Source organism: Tiliqua scincoides, chromosome 1 (assembly GCF_035046505.1).
Source record: "Tiliqua scincoides isolate rTilSci1 chromosome 1, rTilSci1.hap2, whole genome shotgun sequence".
NCBI classification, from domain to species: Eukaryota; Metazoa; Chordata; class Lepidosauria; order Squamata; family Scincidae; genus Tiliqua; species Tiliqua scincoides.
Window position 1 is genome coordinate 238670877 of NC_089821.1, and position 25074 is coordinate 238695950.

Consider the following 25074-nt stretch of genomic DNA (forward strand, 5'->3'; position numbering starts at 1 on the left):
TGTTCGGAACTTTAACTGGCACTGTATGGGGAATGCCCTGAGGGTCCCTGTGATGAAATGGGCCCCCCCAGATGAATGTAAAAACTTCAACTAAAGTAGAAAAGGTCAACAAACCCCTTTTTGTGGCTCCCCGTTCTTCATGCCGGTTAGGGAGAGACTGAGTTATACAACTCAGTAAGACGTATCCATTATGCTTCTCATGTTGCAGATGAAGGGGAGAGGCTGAGATCGATCATGGCTTGCCTAAGGTTACCTACCAAGTTCATAGCTGGCCTAGGATTTCCTCATGACTCCCACTCTTTGTTTGTTGAAAAGATTTATAACCGTCTTTTGCTGCAATAATTCTCAAGGTGGAGAATGACAACAATTAAAATAAAATAAAATAGAGCGGCTCAAAGAGCAGCTAATGAAACAAAATAAAATCAGATTATCCTTATCAAATAGCAAGAACCTGTCCAACAGTTACTCTACTACACCAGTTTTCATAATATTATATTATATGTATAGTTATGCATGGTCTGGTACTATAGAAATATCAACATTTCCAGTGGTGTTTTTAAGATAAATGCAAACCCTAGGAGGGCTATTGCATCCTTTCACTGAAAAGCTTTGTCTGCCTTTTCTGTCAGCACCCTGTTTTGTTTGAAGTCTGTATTTTCTCCTGATTAGGAAGGGTTTGCAACAGCCACTACCCTGCTGGGTGAGATAAGACTATCAGAAATAGAGGCACTTTTATAAGGTTTGAAGTATTTTGCATGCCCTTTTCCACCTAATATTGCACTCTCTTATCTAAATGGGGTCTTGTTAACTCTAACCTTATATCTTGGTGAGGTTAGGTTCAAACTTTTCTTCGATAAACTATTGCACCCAATTACATTGCCAATAATTTGTTACCTCAACAGAATTGAATATAACAGTCTGTGGAATGACTGGAAACTTCCTGCAATATCTAAAGACCTAAATGCAGTGAAGATTCATTGTTTTTCAAATTAATGCTGCTTCTCCTGTCCCTCCTTAAGTAGACAGAATTTGTCTATTAAAAATTGCTAGCAGGGTAGAATTACGAGACTCTTGTGCCTGTGGAGTGCAGGCCAGGATCTGATTTGTAACTTAGAAATTTGATTGTAGTTGAATTTATATACTTTCCATATGCTCAACAGTTGTTCCTCATTGTTGGTTTAAATCTGAGGCATTTATATCATTCCAGAAACATACTGAAGCAACCTTTTTCATTCCTGGTGGTAGTGCTTCCTGGAATGTAACTGAATAGATCAGAGGTAGGAACCTAAATGAATGTTATTACTGAAAATAGGTTTAGGATTGTTTGTTCTCAGCCCTTTTTGCAAATAAGGCATACCTCTGTGAAATAGGATCAAAAATGATCACTTTAGTACATTGGGTGTTTTCCTCCTTTACTTTGCCTTTCTATTGAGTTTCCCACAACGAACATGTTTTCAGAGTCACTAATCAACCAGCCTTAATCCAGCAACAGAGTAGCATGTGGCATCTCTATCCCAAATGCAACATTACCATGATATGGACCACCTACATGGAAGCTACAAGAGAAGAGCTTCCAACCAGTAGAAATTCTAAGGTCAGGAACAGCAGCCTAAAATACAAGGTTTGACACTGGTGATTGAATTTTCCTGCTTCAGTGCCAGAATGTAGCAATTGTATTTGGAGCAGTTTGGCTTTGTCAGTGAATGCTATAAAAATGATATGTCTTTAAAGAGGGTTTCCATCACAAAGTGGGTGGGAATCCATGTATTTGATGAGGAACTAGACAGGCCCTAGAAGTTGGAGAATGAGAGAGAAGAACTGTTTGAACAGTTTGTTCTATACAGATATTGTTACAAATGTATAGCCTGCCTTTTATAAAACATAATAAAGCAGCCTACAGTCAAAATCCAACTATGCTAATACAATTATAAATGACTACATAGAATCCCCATGCATGCAGGCAAATATCTGGTTTCCACTCCCTGTTGTTAGCTAAACTGAAGTACGTGTGACTGTAGCAGCAGTATATTCTTCCTCTGTTTACCCCTGCTGTGTTCTCCTATTCTTCCTCTGTTCTTTCTCCTGTGCCAAGATTGCAAGCCCCTTGAGGAGGGGGATCTGTCTATTAATTCTGTCTGTTTCTATTCAAACACATTTGGATGGTGTTATATCAATAATACTAATAGTAATAATAAATAGCGGGTATGTGTAATGATTAGAATGTTAGGTTTGGACCTGAAAGACTTGGGTTCAGTAGTCCCTGCTTTATCATAAAGCCTACTGGGTGACCTTTGGCCAGTCACTGTCTCTCAGTGGGAGAACTACCTACTACTACTACTACTACTACCTACCTACCTACTACTACCTACTACTAACCTACTCTATGGGATAAAAGGAGGTGGAAGAACCATGTATACCACTCTCTGAGAAGGAAGGATGATATATAAATATGAAAATCAATATTGTAATCTACAAACCACAATGTCAGACCTAAAACACTATAAAAATTCCTGCTGCTACAGATTGTACGGAAGTTGACTGGAGAGTATAGGAAGGTCATTAGAAGCCGATGTTGAGGGTTTAGAAGTATATGATAATGCAGTAACCTTCTGGCAAGAAATGGTCACTACCGTGCCTGCAAATATAAAATCTGTCTCAGAGCTGTGATCTCTGAAATTCTAGAAGAAGCTTTTAACAAATTTTAAGCCTGCTGTTTTTCGGATATAGCATATGCGAGAATAGCTTTAATTGCACCTCTACACGTGCGCTAATTTTGTGCTATACAATTGCTGACATGTAAATCTATGTGCATTAGACTTAATCTCAGAGTAAGACTCAGTAACTACTGTATACGGAGATGAGTGTGAGTCTTCCATTTATTATATCTATTTACAGATAACCCCTGAATTGTCCTTCGCTCATTTGTGGGTAATTCAAAAGTATAGGACAGATTATAGAACACATTCGTATATAATAAGATAGAAATGAAAAAGCCACTTCTATTAAATGTAACATGAGATAGCAATCTAACTTGTTCCACTCATTGTATCTCATTCCCAGGAGTTACTGTACCTCTTGGGTTCATAGTGGCACATTATCCACTTCTCAGTGCTCCTGAGATTTAGTTGGACAAAACTTCCTGCAGTTGCATTGCCAGGCCTGGTGGCTTTCAGGGCCAAGTGATGTCATAGAGCAGCATGGCACCCTGCCTGCGCTGTCACCTCCTCCCCAGCACATGTGTGACCCTCGCCTCCAAAAACATCTCCATTTGGAACTGTCCGAAAATGAAGGGTGGGTGAGCAGGCTGATTTAGCAGTATTTGCTGTGTTAGCAAGGTAGACGTGGTCACCCTCCGGTGGAGATGGTGGCAAACCGCCACTCCGCCATGGAATGCCAGTGTGCCCCTTCCTGCCTCAGCTACACCATTGACTGCCTGACATTGAAGTTCCTTGGCAGAGTTGTACTTTTTGGTCCAGTGAAAGCTGGCATTTAATGAGGCTTTTGTAGTGAGAGATGGAGCCTGGTGGTTTTTCTCTGATTATGCTCTCAAAGCCTTTTGGTAGTGCTTTCACGGATGGTGCAAAAGCCCCAGGTACTGGGAGGATTGAGGCTGAAAAACATGAACCTGCTTTATCTCCAAGCATTAGCACAGCTAATTAATTCCCTTTCAAAGTCCCCCCCCCCCCCCCAGTGATTAATCCTCTATCAGGCTGTCTCCAGCCATTTGAGAAGCCTCTGTCTGCTGAAGTATTTACAGCCCCTTGCCAGCAAGCAGACAGCAAGGCAGCCTGTTATCGGGTTGGAGTGGAAGTGGCTCTAAGACAAATGGTCGCCTCTCTCCCCAGTGGCTCTGCAAAACCCAGCAAAGTGCTATGCTTTGCTGGCCACCTACGCTCAGCCTACCTCCCCTCTCTGCTAACGTTTCACAGATGTGACCTGAGCCCTCCCCTTTCATTGCTTAACACTAAGCAGCAACTCCTCACCTCTGTGAAAGCTGGGAGCCAGAGCTCTTTTCAGCTTGCCAAGAGCCACATGGGGACAAGACCTTTCAAGCTGCTTTACTGAAATGCAAACTAAAAGGCCCGTAATGGATGGGGGGGGGGGGAAGTAATGGTGTTTGAGAGAAAATGATGCTGCAAAAAGGGGGGGGGAAGCCTCTGGTGATATTTCTGCAGTCTCTTTCACAAGGGCAGCCCAAAAAAGGGTTCAACAGATGGAAAGTGTATCCCTTGCAGTAATTCAACAAGCCAGACCAACCTTTTTCAACCACTGTGCCGTGGCACACTGATGTTCCGTGAACGGTCTGCAGGTGTGCTGCAAGTGTTTGGGGGAGGGACATTTGTTAATAGGGCCAATGGGGATGTGGATGGTGTACCTTGACCCCACCAACAGCATGGTGTGCCTTGACAATTTTAGTACCTTTTCAGTGTACCATGAGATGTAAAAGGTTGAAAATCACTGAGCTAGACAAATCCAATAAGCAGCATCAGAGTGACCTGAGTGCCTGAAGTTGTATTCAGACTCTTTTGAAGGCCAAATGACTCTCCTGATCAATTAAATTAGACTCTGTGGATAAATTGGTTGGGTCAAACAGCCAAGTCAGCAGGTAGTTGGACTTTGTTTTCTGTATTCATTACTACATATACTGTGGGCTGCTGTACCAATCATTTGCCAGTAGAGAACACTGTGGGATCAGCCTTAGTCACACAAGGGAAAGAACAGAAACTCTAAGGAAGTAATATGAGAAAGCTTTGGACTCTTGAGTGAGGTGAGGACAGAGAAACCAGAATGTGTGTGGTAGAGACTGACCTCTTGAACTGTGGTTATGGAGAGGAGACTGTCAGCCCTACTAGAGTTCACACAACTTTAAAGGAAGGCCTGTTGGCTTTTTCTTTAGCCTTTCCTGGTTCCATCAGACCTGTATGTCCAAATCAGGGGGTCCTATGATTTTCCTTATCAGAGGCCTCACTCATTAGACCTGTTCCTGCCAACAAAGCTTGTCTGCATGGACACTTTGGCATCTTTTGGTGCTGCTAATCCCACACCAATCATAGGGTGTTCCCTCAAGACTTCTCTGGCTCTGATCCTTATGTAATTGGGTAACATGAACAGAGCTGGTTTGTATTACTTTGACTTTCTGACCACCCACAATTTGCCCAAGTTACTGGAACAATGCTGGTATGTCCTATATTACTTTTACTTCTGTGCATAATGAACCACTGTAGTCCTTATTTTTTTTGAATTCAGCTTTTAAAGCACTTCAGGGGTTCTGTTTATCCAGAATCTTGACTGTTTGTCCTGAGCAAGGCTTCTCATCATTCCTGAGGTGTTGGAACCTTTTCATCCTCCCAGTTATTAACCAGAGCAAATGAGAACAGTGTCTTAGTCATTGTACTGTCATGCAAGGAAGGGTATTTAAAGGGGTTTTAAAAATGTATAAAAGTTTGAAAATGTTTTCCCACTCAACATGCTACTTAGTTCCTGATTCTATTTTCCTTCCAGTTTTATTAAAGCCTTTTGATTGGTTGTACATTAAATGCACAAATGGTGTCTCATGTCCACAAATGGACACAAATGGTGTCTCATGAAACTTCTGAGACAGAACCAGATTTATATCCCACTATATAAATCGGCGTTGGAATAAATTTTATTCTGGGAACAGATGAGACAACTGTGAAAATAAAGGCCTGTAGCAAAAGGCCACATTTTAGAAACCAAAGAAAATGTCATGAAGCCAGACTGTGTTAAGAATGATCTGCATCCAATGGGGTTTGATGTGGGATGAGTGAGCCATATGACCATAGGCCATATCACAGCTGCCATTTGTAAAACAAAGAAAAAATAAATTTATATTTTGCAGAAATAAATTTTATGTATGACGGTCATGGTCAATGACCTTTAAACATGTTCCTGAAAGCCGATAAATAAGATTAAGAAAATTTTTCAGTATTTTCAAAGCTAATCCTTTTAAGCTTATCACATGAATTTTGGAATTCACAGTATCATGGCACCTAGCTGTCCCAGGGCTGACTGGATGCCTCAGCCTAGTGACAGGATGGCTTCGGCATTATTTGAAATGGTTTCTAGAAAGCTCTGTCACTTTGGCAGTGCAGATATTTTGAGGAAACACTCTTACTGTTGAACTTGCATATGTTGTATACATATGTTGATCTCATTGATGTTCATTTTCAGACTTGCTAGTGCTCCTTTCTCCATGCTAATTAATTAATTACATATGCATAAAATGCACATGTTGTCTGTGTTCCTCCATGCTGAACAAGGTTTTTATCCTGACATAGGCTGTGTCAAAATCTGGCCCTTCATAATCTGCGTTAATAAATTAGGACTGATCGAGAATTCTCTCCCCATTTTTGCCAGTATTTAAGGGGCAGCGAAAATGATGGCAGGAGTGCTTCACAACTTCAATGGGTAGTTTCGCAAAAGTAGGATTTTTGTGTGTGTGTTTGTGTGTGTAAGGATTTCTTAGGAGTGGCAGTGATGGTGTAATCTTCCTTGAAACAGTAAAAGCTGTTGGTTTTGAGAGTGGTGACAGCAATGTTGCATGAACCAAGTCTTCTGGGTGCCTAACTCCTGCTGGTTTCCATTTTCTGTTCTGGTGTACACCAGGATATCGCTCAGCTACGTTATATGCTGTTGCATCTCAGGATAGAAAGTGGCACCTGTGAAGAACTGGATGCATGAAGATAAGTGGTGCTTCCAGAGCTGTCAACAAAACTCTCAGAGATGACTTTTCCTGTTCTCAGGCACACTATGCCATCTTTCCTTTGAGTGGTGTTGTGGGCCCATGCAAAGAAAAAAATCCCTACTGTAATATCACTGCACGTGCTGGGGCTGAAAAGTTCAGCCTGGCACTAAAATAACTGACAGATGCACTGTTAGTGAAACTAGTGTTCCACCAGTGCTGTCTGCTGTAAAGCAGCTGTGAAGCACGCTCTGACAGTGGGCTGAGTAGCGTGCTGCTGGTGTGTAGGTCGAAGCTTTCCTGCACATGTTACTGGACTGCTGGCCACCCGATGAAGCTGGTAAGCCAGTGGGGGAGTCAGAAAGGGTGGAATGGTGGTGAGGAGGGGTGGAGGAATGGGGCAGGGACTCTGCTAGAGGAAGCAGATCCAGCGGTGATGGCGGGCACTGGATCCTTTCCCCCCTTGGCAGCAGCCTCTCCTGCTTTCTCTCCTCAGTCTTGTGCTAGTGAAATCGCTGGTGCCAGACCAAGGAGACTAACTGCAGGGTTGGAGGCTTATGGAGGGAATAGAATTTAAATCCCCTTTCTCTTCCGAAGCCTTCTGATCTGCCCCCCTGCTGGATACAGTGTGCACATTTTGAGGGTGGCTGCACCAGCGGGGGGTGGGGTGGGAAGAATAGGGTTGGGTCATAAATTTTGAAAAGTTTTCCGGTGTCCTGATAGCATATGACAATGGCAGTGTATTCATTTATTTATTGCATTTATATACCACCTTTCTGCCACTGAAGGCATTTTACATTTTAAATAATGGCTTATAGTCGGAGATAATGGGAAGAGAAGAAAATAAGCAAACTTCCAAATCTTTCATACAGTTAAATAATGAGGTTACATAACGACTCTGCAGGAGACACTTGTTAATAAGTCAGAGGCAGTTCTGTGAGGGAAGAAGCAAAATGATATTCCCTGCCAGGTTGATGGAGGGGTCTTGCCTTTCCTCCTGAGACAGACTTTGTACCAAACTTATTTATAAGTTGATAACTGCAGGAGTGTAGCTAAGGTGGGGCTGGGTGGGGGCACCCGGCCCAGGGTACCATGCCTGAGGGGGTGTCAAGCCAGGGCACTTGTCTCTGTGTGCTGCTCTGAGAGGCTGATGGCTTTTTTTGCCTTTATTCCTTGACAAGGAGGAAAAATTGCAAAAAAGTGACTGGCCGCTTAGAGCAGCTCGCAGTTGCTCCGAGTGCCTACAAGAAGGGGTGCATGAGAAGGTACAGCGGTGGTGAAGAGTCATATTACCTTCTCCTGCACCCACCTTGCAGGCAATTAGAGTGGTTGCAAGCCTCTCTGACTGCTTTCTCCCCCACTTGTTGAGGGAGAAAAAAGGCAAAAAAACAAACCAAAAAAACCATTGGCTGCTCAGAGCTATGAGAGCACAGTAGCCTGGAAGTAATAACAGAAGATCATGACATCATTGCAGTTACTTCCGGGCCAGGCACTTCCAGGGTGGGGTGACATCGCAGTTCATGTCCCTGGATGACTGTACTGTCTCTTATTCGCTCTTTTTCTTGCAATTATTGTTTGCGATTATTATCTTTATTGAAAGTGTTCCTGACACAGATGATTGTCAACAGATTATCAACTAAAAATTAGAGAAGAATACAGGGAAAATGGTAATGGAAAAGAGAACTTTGGTGTGACTCAGTGGGTAATTTTTGGCCAGACATGGAAGACCTTGCTTCAAATCCGTTTTCAGCCATGAACCCACTCACTCACTGGGTGGCCTTGATTTCTGTGGGAATTCTATAACTAGGAAAAAATCTACTTAACAGGGTTGCAATGAGGATTGATGTGATGGGTATGGGTCACACTATCAATCTGAAGTGATGATAAAAAATAACCATGTGCTGTGGCATAATGTGAAGGAAATGACAGAAGCAGAAGTGGACAGCTCTAGAATATTTAGAAGAAGGGTTGCAGTAATAGCATCATGCCCTTTTTTCTGTTTCTAAGGGTGAGGAGAAATTGGGGTCAAATTTATGTATGTGATACAAACCGGATAATCTATAAAGAAATTCCCATTAGGTGCCCACCCACTCTGACCTAGGGCATCTCTTTCCCTTTGTTGTGGAAGAAGGTTCTCAACCCACATCTTCCTTCCCCCCATCATATATATCGGATTTGTTAGTTGAGCAGGGGAATAATTGCCCTTGTGTAGCTTTGGCCCCCCCACAGGTTTTTCTAGAGCACGGTCAATTAAGGTATTTTTGCCCCAAGACGCTTGTTGCATTTCATTTATCTTCAGTTTTGGTCCTTGCGGTTCAGGAACTAATCTTTGCTGTGAGTACTCCTCCTCCTGCTATTCCTCCCCCACTAAAACTGCAATTTTGGGGTTTACAAAAAAATCTTAATCATTACCAAATTGATGGAATTGCAACCATACCACCCCCAACCCATTTGACAAAGTGTGTGCGTGTGTGTCTCTGGGGAAGACCACCTTGTACGTTTTCAGGGCAATTCTCAAAAATATTAACAAGATTTTGAGATGAATGTGCACATTCATTGAAAAAGAAAGAAAAGGAAAAATGCTTTCCTAGCGAAGGAGGAGAGGTGGAACAATGGCCAGAAAGAGAGACAGTGTGTGACTTGGGTCCAGACCAACTGCACAAAAGCTTACACCTTTTTAATGAGGTACAAGATTTTGCATAAGAAAAACTAGGAAGTGGAGTGCAGTGACAGCTTATACAATGTAGTGTGGACTACATCCTTTCTTTCTATGAACAACAGCAGCAAATTGGGGAGGAGGGAACCTGCTGGACTCGATTTGCCCCTCGAATCTTAAGGTTTATCCTGCAGAGTGCTGTGACAGATCTCACTGTTCAGCCCAGTGTTTCCTTTACTACAAAGGGAATTCCTAATTGCTCTTTCTCTTTCCTGAAGTGGGAACTGTGCTTTGACTATAATTTCTTGTAACAAGGCAAATATTCTAACATGATTAGGAGAAATGACAAGATGCCACAGGGCTCCACAGCTACTGGTGTGAAATTAAGGAAAATGTCTAAACTCTGGAAGAGGCCAAAATACCCTCCTACTAGAACAAAGCAGCCCAGTTTGTGTATGTGACTTTTTTCATCAGAATGTTAATCTATCTTTCAACAAGGTCACACTTGTTTGGGTGACAAAATTTTGAGAAAAGCTGATTGAGCCTGGAATCTAGCAGTGACATTTAAAGTAAGCACTGTTACATGTGGAATAATGAAAGAGGCAAAAGACTCCTTCCCTTGCCTCCATGTGCTCAACTCCAAAATTAATATATTGATGCAAGGAATGTTTGGGAGTAGAATACCAAGAGTCATTGTTAGATTTGCAAACATGCTATCTCCAGGACAAATCTAACCCCTCTGATATAGTGGGTACTATAAGTTGAGGGAAATTTGCACTAGACAATAACCAGTGTTAGAAGGTCTACTTCTTAACTGGTAAATGCATTCTGCATGATAGTGGCTGTGTGGCTTCTCTCTATTCTGGGCTTACTGGTCGACATGCCCTTTCTGGCTAGAGAAGGGCAACAGCTGCCTGAGACAGCTGAGATCTCTCCCTCTCCCCATATTGGAAATGCTTAGCGAGACAGACAGAAGGTACATGGCTGTCCTATCATAACACTGCATTTCCCAGGGAAGCACAGCACTGTGCTGAATGGAAGGACAGGTGATGTAGCTTGCCACTCTGCTGGCAAGGGCAGTTGCTGTTTGTTCCAAGCGAGCAGCCTGGCGACAAGTTCCATAACAACTTTCTTAATAAGAAAAGTAGAGATACTGACAAATGTTTGCCTGTTGTGTAAATTGAAGGCACACGAACACATTCTTCAGTATCTATACTTGATAATGCTTGTATAATCATTTCCATAATAATACAGTTCATGCATGAACTGGTCATTCATCAGTGGTGTACAGTATTCAGTCTGAAGGTGCCATAGTTATTTCTTTGCCCAGGCAAATTCTGGAAGGTGCAAGTAGCTTTAGGTGCCGCTTCCAGAGTAGGAGCAGTGATATAGAAGTGCTCTGGGAAAGAGAAATGGTCAAACTAGGGCAAAGCATTGTAGTGTTTAGCTGCTGAGTTTTCCTCAAAAGATGGTTGGATTTCAGGAATGGGGACTTAGATTCCTGAAATGTGGACTCCAGGCTGCTGACTTACCCTTGGCTCTACCACTGAAAGTGCTGTAACAGCTGTGCGCTTTGCATTTCAGCAGTGATAGTTGGATGTGCAATGAAATGTAATTACTATTGTAAGGTCTACCAATAGTTTCAGCCATGCAGGCTGAAACAGCTTTAAGGCAACAGTATGGATTTAGACTAATTGTTCCGTTCTCCTGAACAGAAACGGTTGCCATTGGATTTGCACATCTGATGGTGTATTTTTCAAGTATAGCACCTCCATAGATACTTAAATGCATTACGAAGGACTAGGGGACAACCACAATATTTTGTGGCATTAAACTTGAAGAGAAAGTGGGAATAGTTCAGTTCTCAGTGAAACTGCACATGTGCATGCTACAGAAATGAAGTTAATTCCTGATGTAACTGCCACCACAGCAAAATGACAAATAAAAAGGGTACGTGTGAAGAATAGCTACAGCCTTACTCTGCAGTTGGAATGGTGTGTGGTATAATTCTACCCTACCCGAGTCATAAGACCTTCTAACACAGGTGCCATTGTTTTTATTACCTTAATGTAACCTTTTGGGACGCACAACTGTTACCAAATAGCACGTTACTTTGAAAGCTGCTTTCCCCGCAGCTTTTTACACAAACAACAAACTTTGAAATGGATCCAAAGCAGCAGTGTTATGGAAGAGTGGATTTGAAGTGGCTGGGCTCTCGTTATTGTTTCAAGAGCCTCTGCGTGACAGTTAGTAATTCAAGGATCTCCATTGCCTGTATATCACACCGCAGTCAGGCCAGAGCCCAGGCAGACACGGGGGATGAGGTGTATGGATTGTGGTGGCAGACTGGAGAGAAAGCAGAAGCGGGCAGGGAGGTTGATGGGGGGTCTGGCAGCTGAGATTGGGCCATCAAAGAGCCAGGGGCCGGTTGAGCAGAGAAGCAGTCAGAGCAGTGTCTTGCTTGGAAAATTGTGAGGCACCTCCTCAGCATTCCCGCCAGTATTTGGCAGGATGGAAATTGCAGCCTGCTCCAGAGGGGGAATGGCTCGCTCCAGATCTTCATCCAAAGGATATTTTTCCCAGGCTCTTTCCTCCCACATAGCAGCTCCCTCCTTTCCCTCCTGGAACCCTGACAGGCATTTTTTTTTTTCCAGCTCAGACTGCATTTGGCTTACTCTGGTGGGTGCAACATAAAAAGCCAATCATCTTTAAAAAAAAAAAAAGACTGAAAAATAATAAAATAACTAAGCAAAGGTTCTCATGTGAATGTATTATACGCCATGTCACTCATCCTCAGTGGATGTATGTTTTGCCATTGCTGAAGAAGTAATATAGTCCCAAATTCTTTGAACAACATTCCTAGTTCACTACCTTAACTAGTATGCTCTTTTTTTTTTGCCCAACTCTGCCCATCAAAGGTGCTGATCTTACTACTGAGAATAGAAGCAAGAAATGTCTTGTTAATTTGTAGGTTATGCTGGACAAGCTCATTAGAAAATAAAAGCATGTTCTGTGGTTAAGGCAGTTATTTTCAGCCACTGTGCTGCAGCACATAGGTGTGTCACTGGAGTTTGGGGGAGGGTCATATAATAGTATATATTACTACATATATAGTAGGGATGTGAGGGATATACTACATATATAGTAGGGAAGTATATTTATACATATAAAGAGGGATGTGAGGGAATACATATAATGAGTACATATAATGAGGGATGTGAGCCCCCAGCTGGCAGTGCAGTGTACCTTGTCAATTGTCAAAAAAGCTGATGGTGTCCCTTTACAATTTTAGTGCCTTGACTGTGCTAGGAGATGAAAAAGGTTGACAATCACTGGGTACAGGAAATTTAGAAATGTTAATGTTGGCCACGATCCACCTAAAGTTGTGACAAAAGAGTGCAATCCTAACCAACACTGACATAGCTGTGCCAGTGGGGCATGTGCTGCATCCTGCAGTTGGGGGCAGTCACAGAGGCCTCCTCAAGGTAAGGCAACGTTTGCTCTCTTACCTCAGAGTTGCATTGCCCTTATGTCAGTGCTAGAAAGTTGGTTAGGATTGTGGCCAAAGTCCCATTGAAAGAAATGGAACTTAAGTTAGGTGTGACTAATGAGTTCTGTTGTTTTCACTGGGACCTGTAGCACAAGGTTAAGCATGTGTACTTTATAGCAAGTCCCACTGTGTGCAGTGAGACTTCCTGCCAGTGCGATCCTAAGCATGCTTACTCAGAGCAAGTTGCATGCTATTAGGTGGGGTTTACTCAACAACAGCCCTGTCCTATCCAACTTTCCACACAGATGCAGTTGCAGTGCAGCCCTGAGGTAAGGGAAAAATATTCCCTTACCTTGAGAAGGCCTCTGTGACTGCAGGATTCAGCATGCACCCCATTGGCACTGCTACATCAGCACTGGAAAGCTGGATAGGTTTGGGCTCTAAGTGTGTTTAGGACTGCAGCATTGATGCATTTAGCATTACAGTCATAACTAGACTTAGCTGGTTCAAGGCCTCTGTTAACTCATTATGTGAGCAAGTCACATTACAGAGCATTAGTTAACAGTCTGTTCCTACCTCAGGATATGTTTGTGCTGTGCTCAGTTCCAGCAGAGCCACCTGAAATGATCTCTTCTGTAATTAACATCATTTTATGTATCCATAGCTCCTGAGAATTTAAAGTACATAGGAAATGCATGGTATCTCAGAACATCCCTCTGGTGTAAATGTTCCTGTCCAGGACTTGGTGTCACTTGATAGCTGATTAACATGCCTTGGGTCAAAGTTGAGACTGTGGCAGGGAACAGATCCCCCTCTTGCTGCTCTTTTATGTCTTTTAACTATAAGAAAATTCTGTATCGGTTTTCTCTTTCAGTGTTAATCTCCCTGCCGTCACTTAGCAAAAGGCAACAACATGGTTAAAGGCATGTAGCTTTCTTAGTACCTCCAAGTTCATGTATGTTTTGCAATCACAAGTTATTAAAAGTTTTGAACTGCTTCTGGTACAGTGCTCCTTGTCAGCTAAATCCCAGTCATTCTGGTGATAGTCCTCCAGGAGAGCCTTGATATGGGAGCCACTATTTTGAAAAGTTCTGAAATAGTGAACTTTTTCACTATTAGGGCCTGTGCCCTGAGAAGAATAAGAGCTGTCACTCACATCCTGGACTTTTCAAGGAAGAAAGCTAGAGACTGGAGTGCTTTGCTTGGTGGGAAACTTGGCCCAAATCTTCCTAAATTCCGTCTTGGTCTCCATTATGTGAAGCACTCACTCTTGATTGCAACTAAAATGGTGGAGTGTGGAAAGTGGCTCTCTTGGGATAGGTGGGGCCTCATCTGCTGCTTAGAGCTTGAAGAGGAGAAATGGGACATTGTGGTGTATCTGAAACTTGATTGGCAGGTAATGGGGAAAGCACTGCTCTGTTAAGCTATCCTCTCCTTGGGAAGAAGGCAGCTGCTCTGTGTAGCAGCTGCAGTTTCTGAATGGCCTTTAATTGCAGTCCCAAAGAGGATGTCCCAAAGAGAGAGTGCTGTGGAAATCAGTGTAGACGAATATGGACTGCTGGCCAGGATTGTGTTGGACACAACAACTTGGCCGTCAGAAAAGTAAGGCATGCATCCTAGGCCACTGCTACTCTTTCAATGTCTCAACTAATAACCCTAGAGGTGGGTTTGGGGACTTTGTATAATCTGTGTACCCAACCAAGTGGGCATTAATCAGGACACTAGTAGCTCTGAATTAACTTTGATGCCTCTATATAGACTTTATGGGAAGCACAGGAGAATTTATATCCTTTCAATGCCATATTTGGAGGTGTTTACTAAACATCTAGCCTTAATACTCCTGTTTTCTTCACTCCCATGTTTTCAGGCTGTCCATTAGGTTCCAAAATACTGAGCTGCTCGTTGCTTCTCTGCTCTAGTAGAAAGTTGATTTTCACCTTATCTCTTAACCTTCTCAGAAGCACCAAAGCATAATTAACATTGAAACTAATCTCTTTACTGTTCCAATACACACTTCCTCCAAAGGTGGAGTCAGAGCAGACTCGGAGGAAAATAAACTCTTCTTTAAGCTGTTTCTGAGCTGGAAGTTCTGTTCAGTGTTTCTGTCATTTGCTTTTCTCTTGTTTCCTTTTCCTAAATGTGTGCATTGGCCAAAGTCCCTTTCTGGGAGTGTATGCAGACAACCAGGTAATGTATGTCCCAACTCTGTTTAGCCTCTGAATAAATAGTCCCTCAGATTCCAATTCAAGACCCAATACTATGATATCCAACCCACACCTAGCCTTTCTTTCTTGGGAAAGCAGCACTGCCATTTATTGAAATATTTTTAGACCATCTTTTGGTACCACTGAGAGAACCATCGAGGTGGTTTACAATACTTATAAAACAATATTAAAATCTAGCTTTAAACCAACAACAATCAAAACAATAACAGAGCAGAGAGCAGCAAAGCATATAGAGAACAAACAATACAACTCAACTGAATTTGAGAGAGATCCAAATAAGGAAGTTTTCACTGCTTGCTTGAAAGTGGGTAGTGTTGGAACGAGCTGGGTCTTGGGTGGGGGATCTACAACGGAAGGGCTGCTACTAAGAAGCCTTGTTCTATGTCCCCACCAACCACACCTCAACTGGAAGTGGGTAGACTCAGATCCGAAGACATGTAGGCTTTTATAGCACCTTGAATTGTGCCCTGAAACATATTGGAAGACAGTGCAATTCAGAGTAAGGATGTTATATACTTTGACCATTGAGCACCCAAAAGCACCTGGCCACAGCATTCCACACCAGCTGTAGTTTTTGGAGTCTTCAAAGGCTTCCCCAAGAAGTGTACCATTTTAGTAGTCCTAATGATACAGGAATCACTGTAACTAGATCTATCTCCTTTATTAAAGGCCATACTTGGCACACAGCACAAGCTGGGTCCAGAAGCACTGTGCCTTTCGGAATTCCTTTACCACCTCCTGGCATACTTAACAGCCCAGTCCTATTCTCCTCTCCCCCCCACCCGATGCAGCAGTGCCAAAAAGGCTACTGCTGCATCCTACTGGGGGTGGGGGGAGCAGTTGCAGAAGTCTCCTCTTATCTGGGGGGGGGGTAAGCCTCTGTGGTGTGTGGAAGATCTACTTGGACCTGTACTAGTTAGTGAAAGTGGTAGCACAGGTCTGCATGGACACATGCCATGGAATCAAGTCCAGGAAGGGAATTTGGATTTGGCAGCCACCACTGCCACCAAACCCACTCCCTTCTTGGGCCTGATCTACCCATTCCTCATCCCCATTTTCCTTGCCACCTCCATTGTTACCATCTTCTGACTGCTCTGGAGCATATGGAAAACCTCTCGTCTTCCCTCTGGTGCTTCAGCAGTGCACAATTATAGTTGTGTATTACCCCTCATGATTCCGCTTTCTTTTGTATTCTGTGTACCTTCAATGGAGTCCAAGTTTCATAAACTAGCAAAGCATACTAATATGGTATTATCACTAATGAATATCACTAAGCCCTGAGGATAAAAACATGACTCAGCTGTGCTAACCTAATCACCCCCATTAGGCCAGAGTAGGTAATCTTTCACTACAGAATACTTACTGTGATTCTTCCAACTCCATAATTCCAAGATTTTGTGGCTATCTTTTTGTTCCAGTTAGCATGATTCCCCCCCATAACACTGCCATAAATAATAGAAGGGATAGCTCTGGGATTGCAATCTTGTTATGCCTAAAATACCAAATCCTAACCACCTTCCTGGACCTGATCCTGCGGCATAGGACCTGTACCAGAGATTTTGCTAGTGCACGTCTGAGTCACATCCCCCCCCCCCCACGCTGCAGAGGCTTACAATTGTTCCCTTATCCAGATCTTCAAAACTGCCCCACCTGCACAATGCAGCTGTAGCCATTCTGGCACGGCTGTATTGGTGGTGGTGGGGGGGATAGGATTGGGTTATTTGCAGCTAAAAACAATATGCAGCTCTAGATGCTAACACAAATTACAGCTGTTTTCTTAATCCAGGAATTAACTGAGTCCAGAAAAGTTCTTGAATCCTCTTCTCTTTGAATCCCAGTGGTCATTCCTCAGCTGAACCTAATTTGTTTCACAGAAAAAAGTTGCCTTTTAGATGCGATGATAAAATCTTACACTTTTTTCTTATGCAGGATCCTGGAGTATTCAGGTGGAGAGAGGAGGCAGAGTGATAGTAGTACGAAGCCTGTTGTGGCTTGGCCTCACCTTCTACCATGTTCCCAATACGAAGCAACATGGCTACATCTACTTTGGCACTGGGGAGAAAAACCTAGACCTGCCCTTCATGCTGTGAGAATCCCACCCAGGCTGCAAATTGAGAAAAAGTTAACTAATTTTGTACTGAAAATGGTGTAGATGTTTCAGTTTATTAAAATAATGTGAGATCACTGTACTTGTCAGTAGGAAAAGAAGGCCAGAGGATGTGTTAAAGTCACCCTGTACATCCCTCCTCCATTCTCTCTGGGTGATGTCATATTCCATCCAGTCAGCCATTCTCCAAATTAACTAGAAATGAGAGACCACCTTGGAATCCAAATCTCACTGGTTCTCTATTGAGGTATATGAGCCATATTCATATAGGAAAGGAGAACTGTGCAGTTAAAGTCTGGTGTTAAATGTTGCACATAGCAGTCTGTCTTGGTATTCCAAGTTTGACTTCTGGTTTTGAAACACTGCCCTGGCTTCCAACATTTCCTTTAATTTTACTCACTTTTAAAAATGCAATACTCTTGTTTTCAATTACAAAAAAAGTAATAATTATGCCTACTTGTGAGGAATTTTGCTCACAAATTTTGCCTTGTGCACTTGAAACAAGTAGTTTGGCACAAGGCAGATTAGTACTGACATTTAATGACCAGAACAAGACCAAAAAACAGGTGCCTATACAAAGTGTTGATTAAAATGGGCTGATTGCACACTTCCATGTAGATTCCATAGGCTGAATGTGGTTCTGAACATGCATGCACAAAAATGCCATTCTCAGGGTTGTGTCCACTCAGTTATTTATCTGAAATATTTCATTGTGCTCAATGGTATAAGACGCAGTTTCTGAATTCAGGGGAACTTCCAGGCTCGTGATACAGCCTTGAGGATATCGTATTTGAGGACAAAAGATGATTATTTACATCTGCTGAGCTTGAGTGCCAGGATCAGTTCCACAGGGCATCAAGCATTGTGACTAAACACAGATGGAAAAGTAGCCTTGGAAAATTGTCATTTCTGTCCACTTTGGTTCAGTGACAGTCAGGAATTACTATGCCACTCTCTCTCTCTACCTAATGTATTCAATAGACCAAATTTTCAGAGACTGAGGAAACAGAGACTTTAAGCAGTAAAGCATTAGCCTAGTAGCAGATGTCAGTAGTGAAACTGACAGCACAATCCTATCCATGTCTACTCAGAAGACAGTATTATGAGTTCAGTGGGAATTGCTGCCAGGTAAGCATGCATCAAATAGCAGCCTTTAGGACCTTTTTCTACCTCTATTCTATCAGAGAGTCGAGTTGGTAATAGTTTCCCTTCTTTTCCCATGCTTTACACTAGCAAGATTCTTGTTCTTCTTAACATGTTTTTGAGCAGATTACAGCAGTATTTTAAACGACAGAGGCCAGCTCATGTACCCATGAAAATATTAAAACTTTAGCAGTCTAAGTAAGCAAATCAACCCACAATTAAGCAAAGGATGTTTAAAGGTTCAAAGTAGGCTTTCTCTTCTGATCAAGGGGTGAAAGATATGTTTAATTACACCCATGTGGCAGCTATTTGACTGTAAGCATTCCTCCTGTGTTGAAATATGTACTCTTACTTTGTGTCTTCTGGACACTGGCAAATTCAGTTTTAAGAGCCCACCTCCCAGGAATAAACTCAACTGCTTGTAGACACCAGCTATTACCACAAAGAATAACTTGAATGAGGAAATACTCTATTTCAACAATAAGTTACAAATTCCTTCTTCATTTTATTGTTAGAATGCAAAGGTATGGACCAGCAAGATAAGTGAAAAGCAGCACATGACACTAGGGTTCATTTCAAGAGTTTAACTCAGATTTAAACAAAGAGAAATAGTTATCTAGATACCATCAGATTATCTTTTAGTTAAATGGTATCTGCTTCTTAATGATTCCACTTTATTCCTTCCCCAACTCTTCTGGTTTTCTTCCAGGAAGAAAAAAAAAGTGTGTGGTTCCTTCCAAATTCTAAAGGACATTAGAACACTTGTGGTCAGCTGACAAATTCTGGGGGAGAGCAGAGCAGTCCAAACAGTTACAATCTGCTGTCAACACAAGCTCTACTTCATGTTAGTGGTCAAAACGAAGAGGCTTTGATCCATAATTGATGTTATCTTTAAGGATGGGGTGTGATATAGGCATGGGGACCTTACACCACTTATGTCCTTTGTTCCAAATGGGCTTTACGGATTTGACAGAATAGCGTGTAAGATACCTGTGAAGAGAAGAAAAACACATATGAGTGAGACTGGCAATTGAGAAAAAGTTTTGGAATACAATAGGAAGGCCTAAGTAATATCTAGGTGTTCCAGTACTATCTGTATAGGAGTCAAAACTGGGCACTATCCTAAAGGTATTCTTTTTAATTTTAATCCTATGGGCATGCTGCACCATCAGAACTCGTATTCTGACAAAAGGTCACAAAAGGCAATGTGCTTTATGTGTAACCAGGCCAATGCTGGAAGTGGTGACCAGCTATGCACCAGCAGCCCCAGGAAAAGCCCCAATGCTGGTAAGAGCACAGGGGAGGGGCAGATGCTGGGAATGGCGTAGTATCAGTGGAAGCAGAGCCGTTAGTATCCTAGCCCCTTCTCAGCCTCAATCTGCTTTCCCAGTCCACTTGGACTTGCACCAGCAAAACTGTGTAGACCCATTTAGGCAGCAGAGGCTTACCCCTTGGGCCAGGGAACCTATGTTCCTTTACCTGGAGAAGTACAGGGACTGCCCCCCCCCCACAGGATGTAACAAATGCTCTAGTGGCACAGCTTCACTAGCGGCAGATTTAGAAAGGATTGGTCAGTGAGATACTCACAGCAACCATTTCCAACAGGTTTTATAGGTTTTGACAAGAAACTGAACACCTTGGGGTGGGCGGACTGCACCTCTTCAATTACCACATGTGCAATCCACTGAAGGAACACGCACCCAGGGCAGTGTAATAAGGCTCAGCACAGCCTATGACTATAGAGGACAGACCCATTTCTATAGCAGGAGAAATGCAGCTCCTGTTCTCTTCCTACTTTCTTAATAGGTCCAGTTGTGCAAGGAAGCCCCAGGTGTATACAGTTTCACACATGCCCACTCATTCTCTTCTCCCATTATATTATTTTTTTTTTTAAGTGTTTGGCAAGTTCCAATTCTGACTGGCTACATCTAGATGTCAGGTTATTTCTGCTGCATTGAAGCTCAACTGGAAATGTATTCCTCCTGTTTCATCTTTTTGGGAAGACACCAAGCTCTACAATGACCCTAAGCTGTAGGCGCGAGATGACTACATTGAGGCCGGATTCATTTGAGAGTCTCCAAAGGAATTAAGACTATTTTCCTAAGAAACTAGGTTAAGTTTTCTTTCTTTTTGAGATTAAGAAATTGGCAGGGGGATTTATTTTCATACATGTTTATAAGAGACTGAAGCAATGTTCTTGTAGGATTCTGTTTGGATTTGCTGGTGTTGGAAACTAGAATCCTTAAAACAAAAAAGGTGCTGTCAGCTCTACTTCATAAGTGGTGTTTTAACCAGCATTCATGGTTCTACTTTAGGTCTCCAGAGCTACTCAAGAGTCCCCATAAAAGCTATCAAGAAGCAGCACCCCTAGAGAATGAAGTTCATCTGAGCAGAGAGACAAGGTAGATTAAGGGCGCAATCCTATCTTATTAAGGGTGCAATCCTATGGATTGTGGCCATAAGCAGCTCAGCCAGAGGCAAGAGGAAACATTTCCTCTTACCTCCGGCTAAGGGCTGCTGGCACCTATGAGTCTCCCTGGACTTGAGGTGGACTCTTAAGGTGGGGCAAGTCCAAGAAGAGTGGAGTGGCTTCAAGCTGCTCCGTTCTCCCTGGGAATGGGGGTTGGGATCTGGCATAACTGCCGGATCCCAGTCCCACCTCCTGCTCCCCGCCCACCAGCACCCGGGGCCGCCCACCCTCCCCCTGCCCAGGAATGCCTCCCTCCCGCCGCTGACGCAACTCGCAAGGAGGAAGCCGGTGCAGAAGCGTCGGCTTCCAAAGGCTGGTGCTTCTTTGAGCACCGGCGTGGCTTCTTCCTGAGGAGATGCAAACGTGCCTCACAGCACGTTTGTGACCCTCCTGGGCTGGTGCAAGGGACTTGTGTCAGCCCATGAGTGCCTTTGGATTGCGCCTAAAAGTTAGATGATAGAAGCTTTCTAAGTTGCATTGTGGTGCTGGTAGCAGTATTCCTGCATGTAACAGAGACATGAAAATGCCAAGGTTTTGCCAAGTACAAACTAGTTTTTGTACAGGGTACACCGATTCCCAATCAAAGACCACAGAAAAAGGTGCATGGTGGTCAATGCCCTGTATCATTTCAGGTAACGAGACCTTTTCCTGAATGGCAAAAAGCAAGGATCAGACTCGTACTTTAAGTTGTCAGGATAATCAGCTAAGGGATTAAGGGACCATGCAGGTATCAGAGCTGTTGATTATCTAATGCCAAGAACATCTAAGACAGTGCCTTTGAAAAATTTTAAAAACTTACAGACTTTTTAGGATGAGACTGTCTAGGATGTAACCTAGACAACATGTCCCATGGGAAGAAATCATATTTTAAATATTTTAAAATATGAATATGATTTCCTAGAAAAATGTAAAATACTTTTGTACAAAAAAATATGAAGGGAGAATGATCAGTACCGCACACTCTCAAAATATGTCATCAGGAAAAAAAAATGGAAGGCCATTCGGTAATTACTTTTGGGGGAAAAATGTATAACTTTGACACGTCGTACTTCAATAAAGTATGCATGCACATATTAATTTGATTCATTCACAATGTAACTACATTGCCATGTTAAGATGTCAAATTTCATTATAATATTTCACTCTCCACATTTTTTCTCTAAAAAGTACAGTTAAAAATTAGCAAAGTTCAAGAATATGCCAAGACTATCAGCAGCTAACTAAAGGTGACTAATAATACATACAGGTTGTGCTTCATGATCCACTGGGGTTTTGTTCTGGAACCCTCAGTGGATAAAACAGATCAGTGCATATCAAATCAGTGGAAAAATAGTTTTAAAGACCCACTGCCAGGTTTCTTGCTCCTCCATTGTCGCCTCAGAATGCATTAGTATAGATGCTATACAACAGTGTTTCTCAACTAGTAGTATGGGTATCATTCATGGTACTTGTGGTGTCTGGTGGGGCAGTGAGACCAGGAACGTAACACAAACATGTAGGACAGGCGGTAGGAGCCTGGCTTGGTGGGCAGAGCTCCAAAGCATGCTTTTCTGTGTACAAAAAAGCCCTCCTGTCCACACCCTGAACCTCTTACTGGTGTTTGTCACATCACATCTGGCCTCCCAATCTGGACGTAACTGTTGATTATGCCATCACCAGTTACTTCCAGTGGTACTTCAAATAGGTGGACCATGTAAAGTGGAGGACAAATGTTGAGAAACACTGCTATATTGCATTCAGCCAATAGATGTGGTGAATAATGGAATGAAATTAATATTTAACAGCACGAAGGTGGGAAATTAAATTTTGGTGCTTTTTTCCTTGTTACAAGGTATTTAAAGGTGAACCTTGGTATCAGTGGTGAGTCATATCAGTGGATACCAAATCAGTGAATACTGAGGTCCCACCTGTACTGATGTTTGCCCCTCTAGCTTCAAACAGATGATACATTAATGAGAAGTAACATTAAAAAGAACAGTTAAAGAGTATGGTAGAAAGTGATGCAAGACCTTTTTAGGGAGGATTCAGTGTAGGTTTATTCTGTTGATGGCAAGTGGCGAGTATTTTAATTTATATTAACATTGTAAATGTTATGACAATTTTATCTTTTAGCCTATATGTTGTGACTTTTTAGTATTTGAGGGTGTCAATTTAAACAGGAGCATTGTGGAAATATGTGGCCATGCATTGTTGCTCAACAGTACAAGTGAATGGGGGTGAGAAGAGGCAACAGGCTAGGTTCCTGCATGCAGTCTTGCATAAACATTCAAAGACTAACACAAGACCACAGTGTAATCCACACCATTAATACTTGGCTTAATCAACATTTGGAAGAAACTGAGCTTTCTCACACTCGTGCACACACCCCCTCCAAAACAACCACCCTCAACAATGCTCAGTGCATGCCCCTCTGGTGACCAATAACATGGACTTATGACCCCAGCATGTGCTTTCCATCCCTCAGCTTTGGTCACTCCTCCTTCTGCACTATGCACAAATTTAGATGTTAAGCGTTTTGGGCAGAGCCTTCTGTAATTTATTTGCTCAGTGAAGTGCATAGTACCCATTTGGGACCTGTAAAATGGTAATGAAATCTCAACAGTGCTAAGCAGTTATGGAACACATGAAAACCTCTCACATTAATCCAGTACTTTTCATGATAGAGGATTCCAAAGAGCTTTTCAAACCAAGTAAAAAAAGACTAAATCCAAGGCTGTTAACTACTGAAACAAAGCGGCCTCTACAGTGAAGCTCAGCAGCGGCTCTCAACCTTGAGTGCCCAGCACAACTGGTACTGTGGATCCCCTTGCGCACAAGCCGCTCTGGGTACAAGTAAAAAAAAAATCTGTCTGAAGCAATTTGCAGTAGAAGTATTCCAGGCACAAGGAGCATCAGAAAAAGAAACTTTTTTGTTAGCCTAGTACTTTAGTGTAAATGAAAACCCTGCCTCTCATTCTGGGCAGAAAAGCAGAATACTGGGGGTCCCTTCAGGAAAGGGAGGGTAAAGCCAATCTGGAATTAACATGAGATTACACAGGAAATGCTCTGTTGGGATTTCATGACAAAAAAGGCAAACCTATTTCATCTGAAGGCCAGACACCCATTTGGAAAGCAAATCCAATGGAACAAAGCCCTGTTTCCAGCAAGAATAGAAAAGGAGCCCAGATTACTGCAATGTATCCAAACACACCAAACAAATGTTATTAAGGGGGATGGGGGATGGTTCCTGTGATAACAAATGATTTCGCTGGCATAGGAAAGCACAGTGAGAGGTACTTGTTCAGTGACTTATGACATCTACCTTTCTAACGGGACTGAACACACTCCAATTCTGGAAAAGAAATTTCGTCAAGGCCAGGTTTGAACGTTTTCATTATTTGTCTTTTAAGTAGATTAAAAGTCAATTCTCTGTTCCAGCCCTTTGGCTTCCCTTGTGAATAGCAAGCAGGCTGGGACTTTTCATTGTTAGCTGAAACAGACATTTGGACATACGCCCTTTTTGGAGCTTGCAGTACTTTACTTTTACTACTTCTAATACAGGCTTTGTCCAAAACTCAAGAATGACCTTGTTTATTTGCTGTCTTTAACCTTGATGCTTTGGCATGGGAGAAAGCAAGCATGGCTGAAGAACTGCCCCTCCACTGCTGAATTTTTGTATAGAATCATTTTCTGTGGAAGACAGAGTTGCCATATGTCCCGTTTTTCCAAGGGTAGTTCCTTATACCAGAACATCACATCTCTATAAAACATATTAGAGGTGCTTAATCTGAAGAGACAATACAGTTCCTTTGTGTCTTATTTTTTAATTTATTCTAGTTACCACCACCAATACAGAACTAGGATGGCACTTGAGAGTTTTAAGACCAACTATTTATGGAAAATTTCCAAGGCTGGGTTTTCCTACAATAGGGAAAGATTTATCCATGATGATATCTGTGGTCATTGTGTCTTGACCAGGGTTAGTCCTAGTGGTTCCAATCTTATCTCCAGTTTGAGGTACAAACGGAATTGCAACTTTTCACCTATGCTACTATTTCAGAAAGGCAAGCAGCAGCAGGTACAAACACGGTTTGGTTGCAGGGTGTCCACAATGTGCTTGCCACCCCACCAGCAATAAAAGAATTAATATGTTTAGGCAGCACATGCGTAGCTCATTCTATCAGCAACCAATGCGGCTGGGAATATGTTATTACAAACAACTTGATGCAAGTTATCTTATGATCCTGCTATAATACTAAGATAGCTGATCAGATATGATAATCAACTGAAAGATATTGAGA

General features: G+C 42.4%; 2 protein-coding genes across 3 annotated transcripts in view; one reads left to right on the top strand and one right to left on the bottom strand.

Annotated features, from left to right (window-relative positions):
- The window catches only part of RSPH9 (radial spoke head component 9), a 27640-nt gene extending 10476 nt beyond the window's left edge, over positions 1-17164 (top strand). For both annotated transcript variants that reach the window (XM_066611574.1, XM_066611575.1), the window contains exon 5: positions 17004-17164. In XM_066611574.1, coding sequence (XP_066467671.1) covers positions 17004-17164 — 161 coding nt within the window. The remainder of the gene's footprint in view (positions 1-17003) is intronic.
- A 1645-nt stretch (positions 17165-18809) lies between these two features.
- The window catches only part of MRPS18A (mitochondrial ribosomal protein S18A), a 37933-nt gene continuing 31668 nt past the window's right edge, over positions 18810-25074 (bottom strand). The window contains exon 6 of the mRNA XM_066611576.1: positions 18810-19314. Within this exon, the coding sequence (XP_066467673.1) occupies positions 19170-19314 (145 nt within the window). The 3' untranslated portion in view covers positions 18810-19169. The remainder of the gene's footprint in view (positions 19315-25074) is intronic.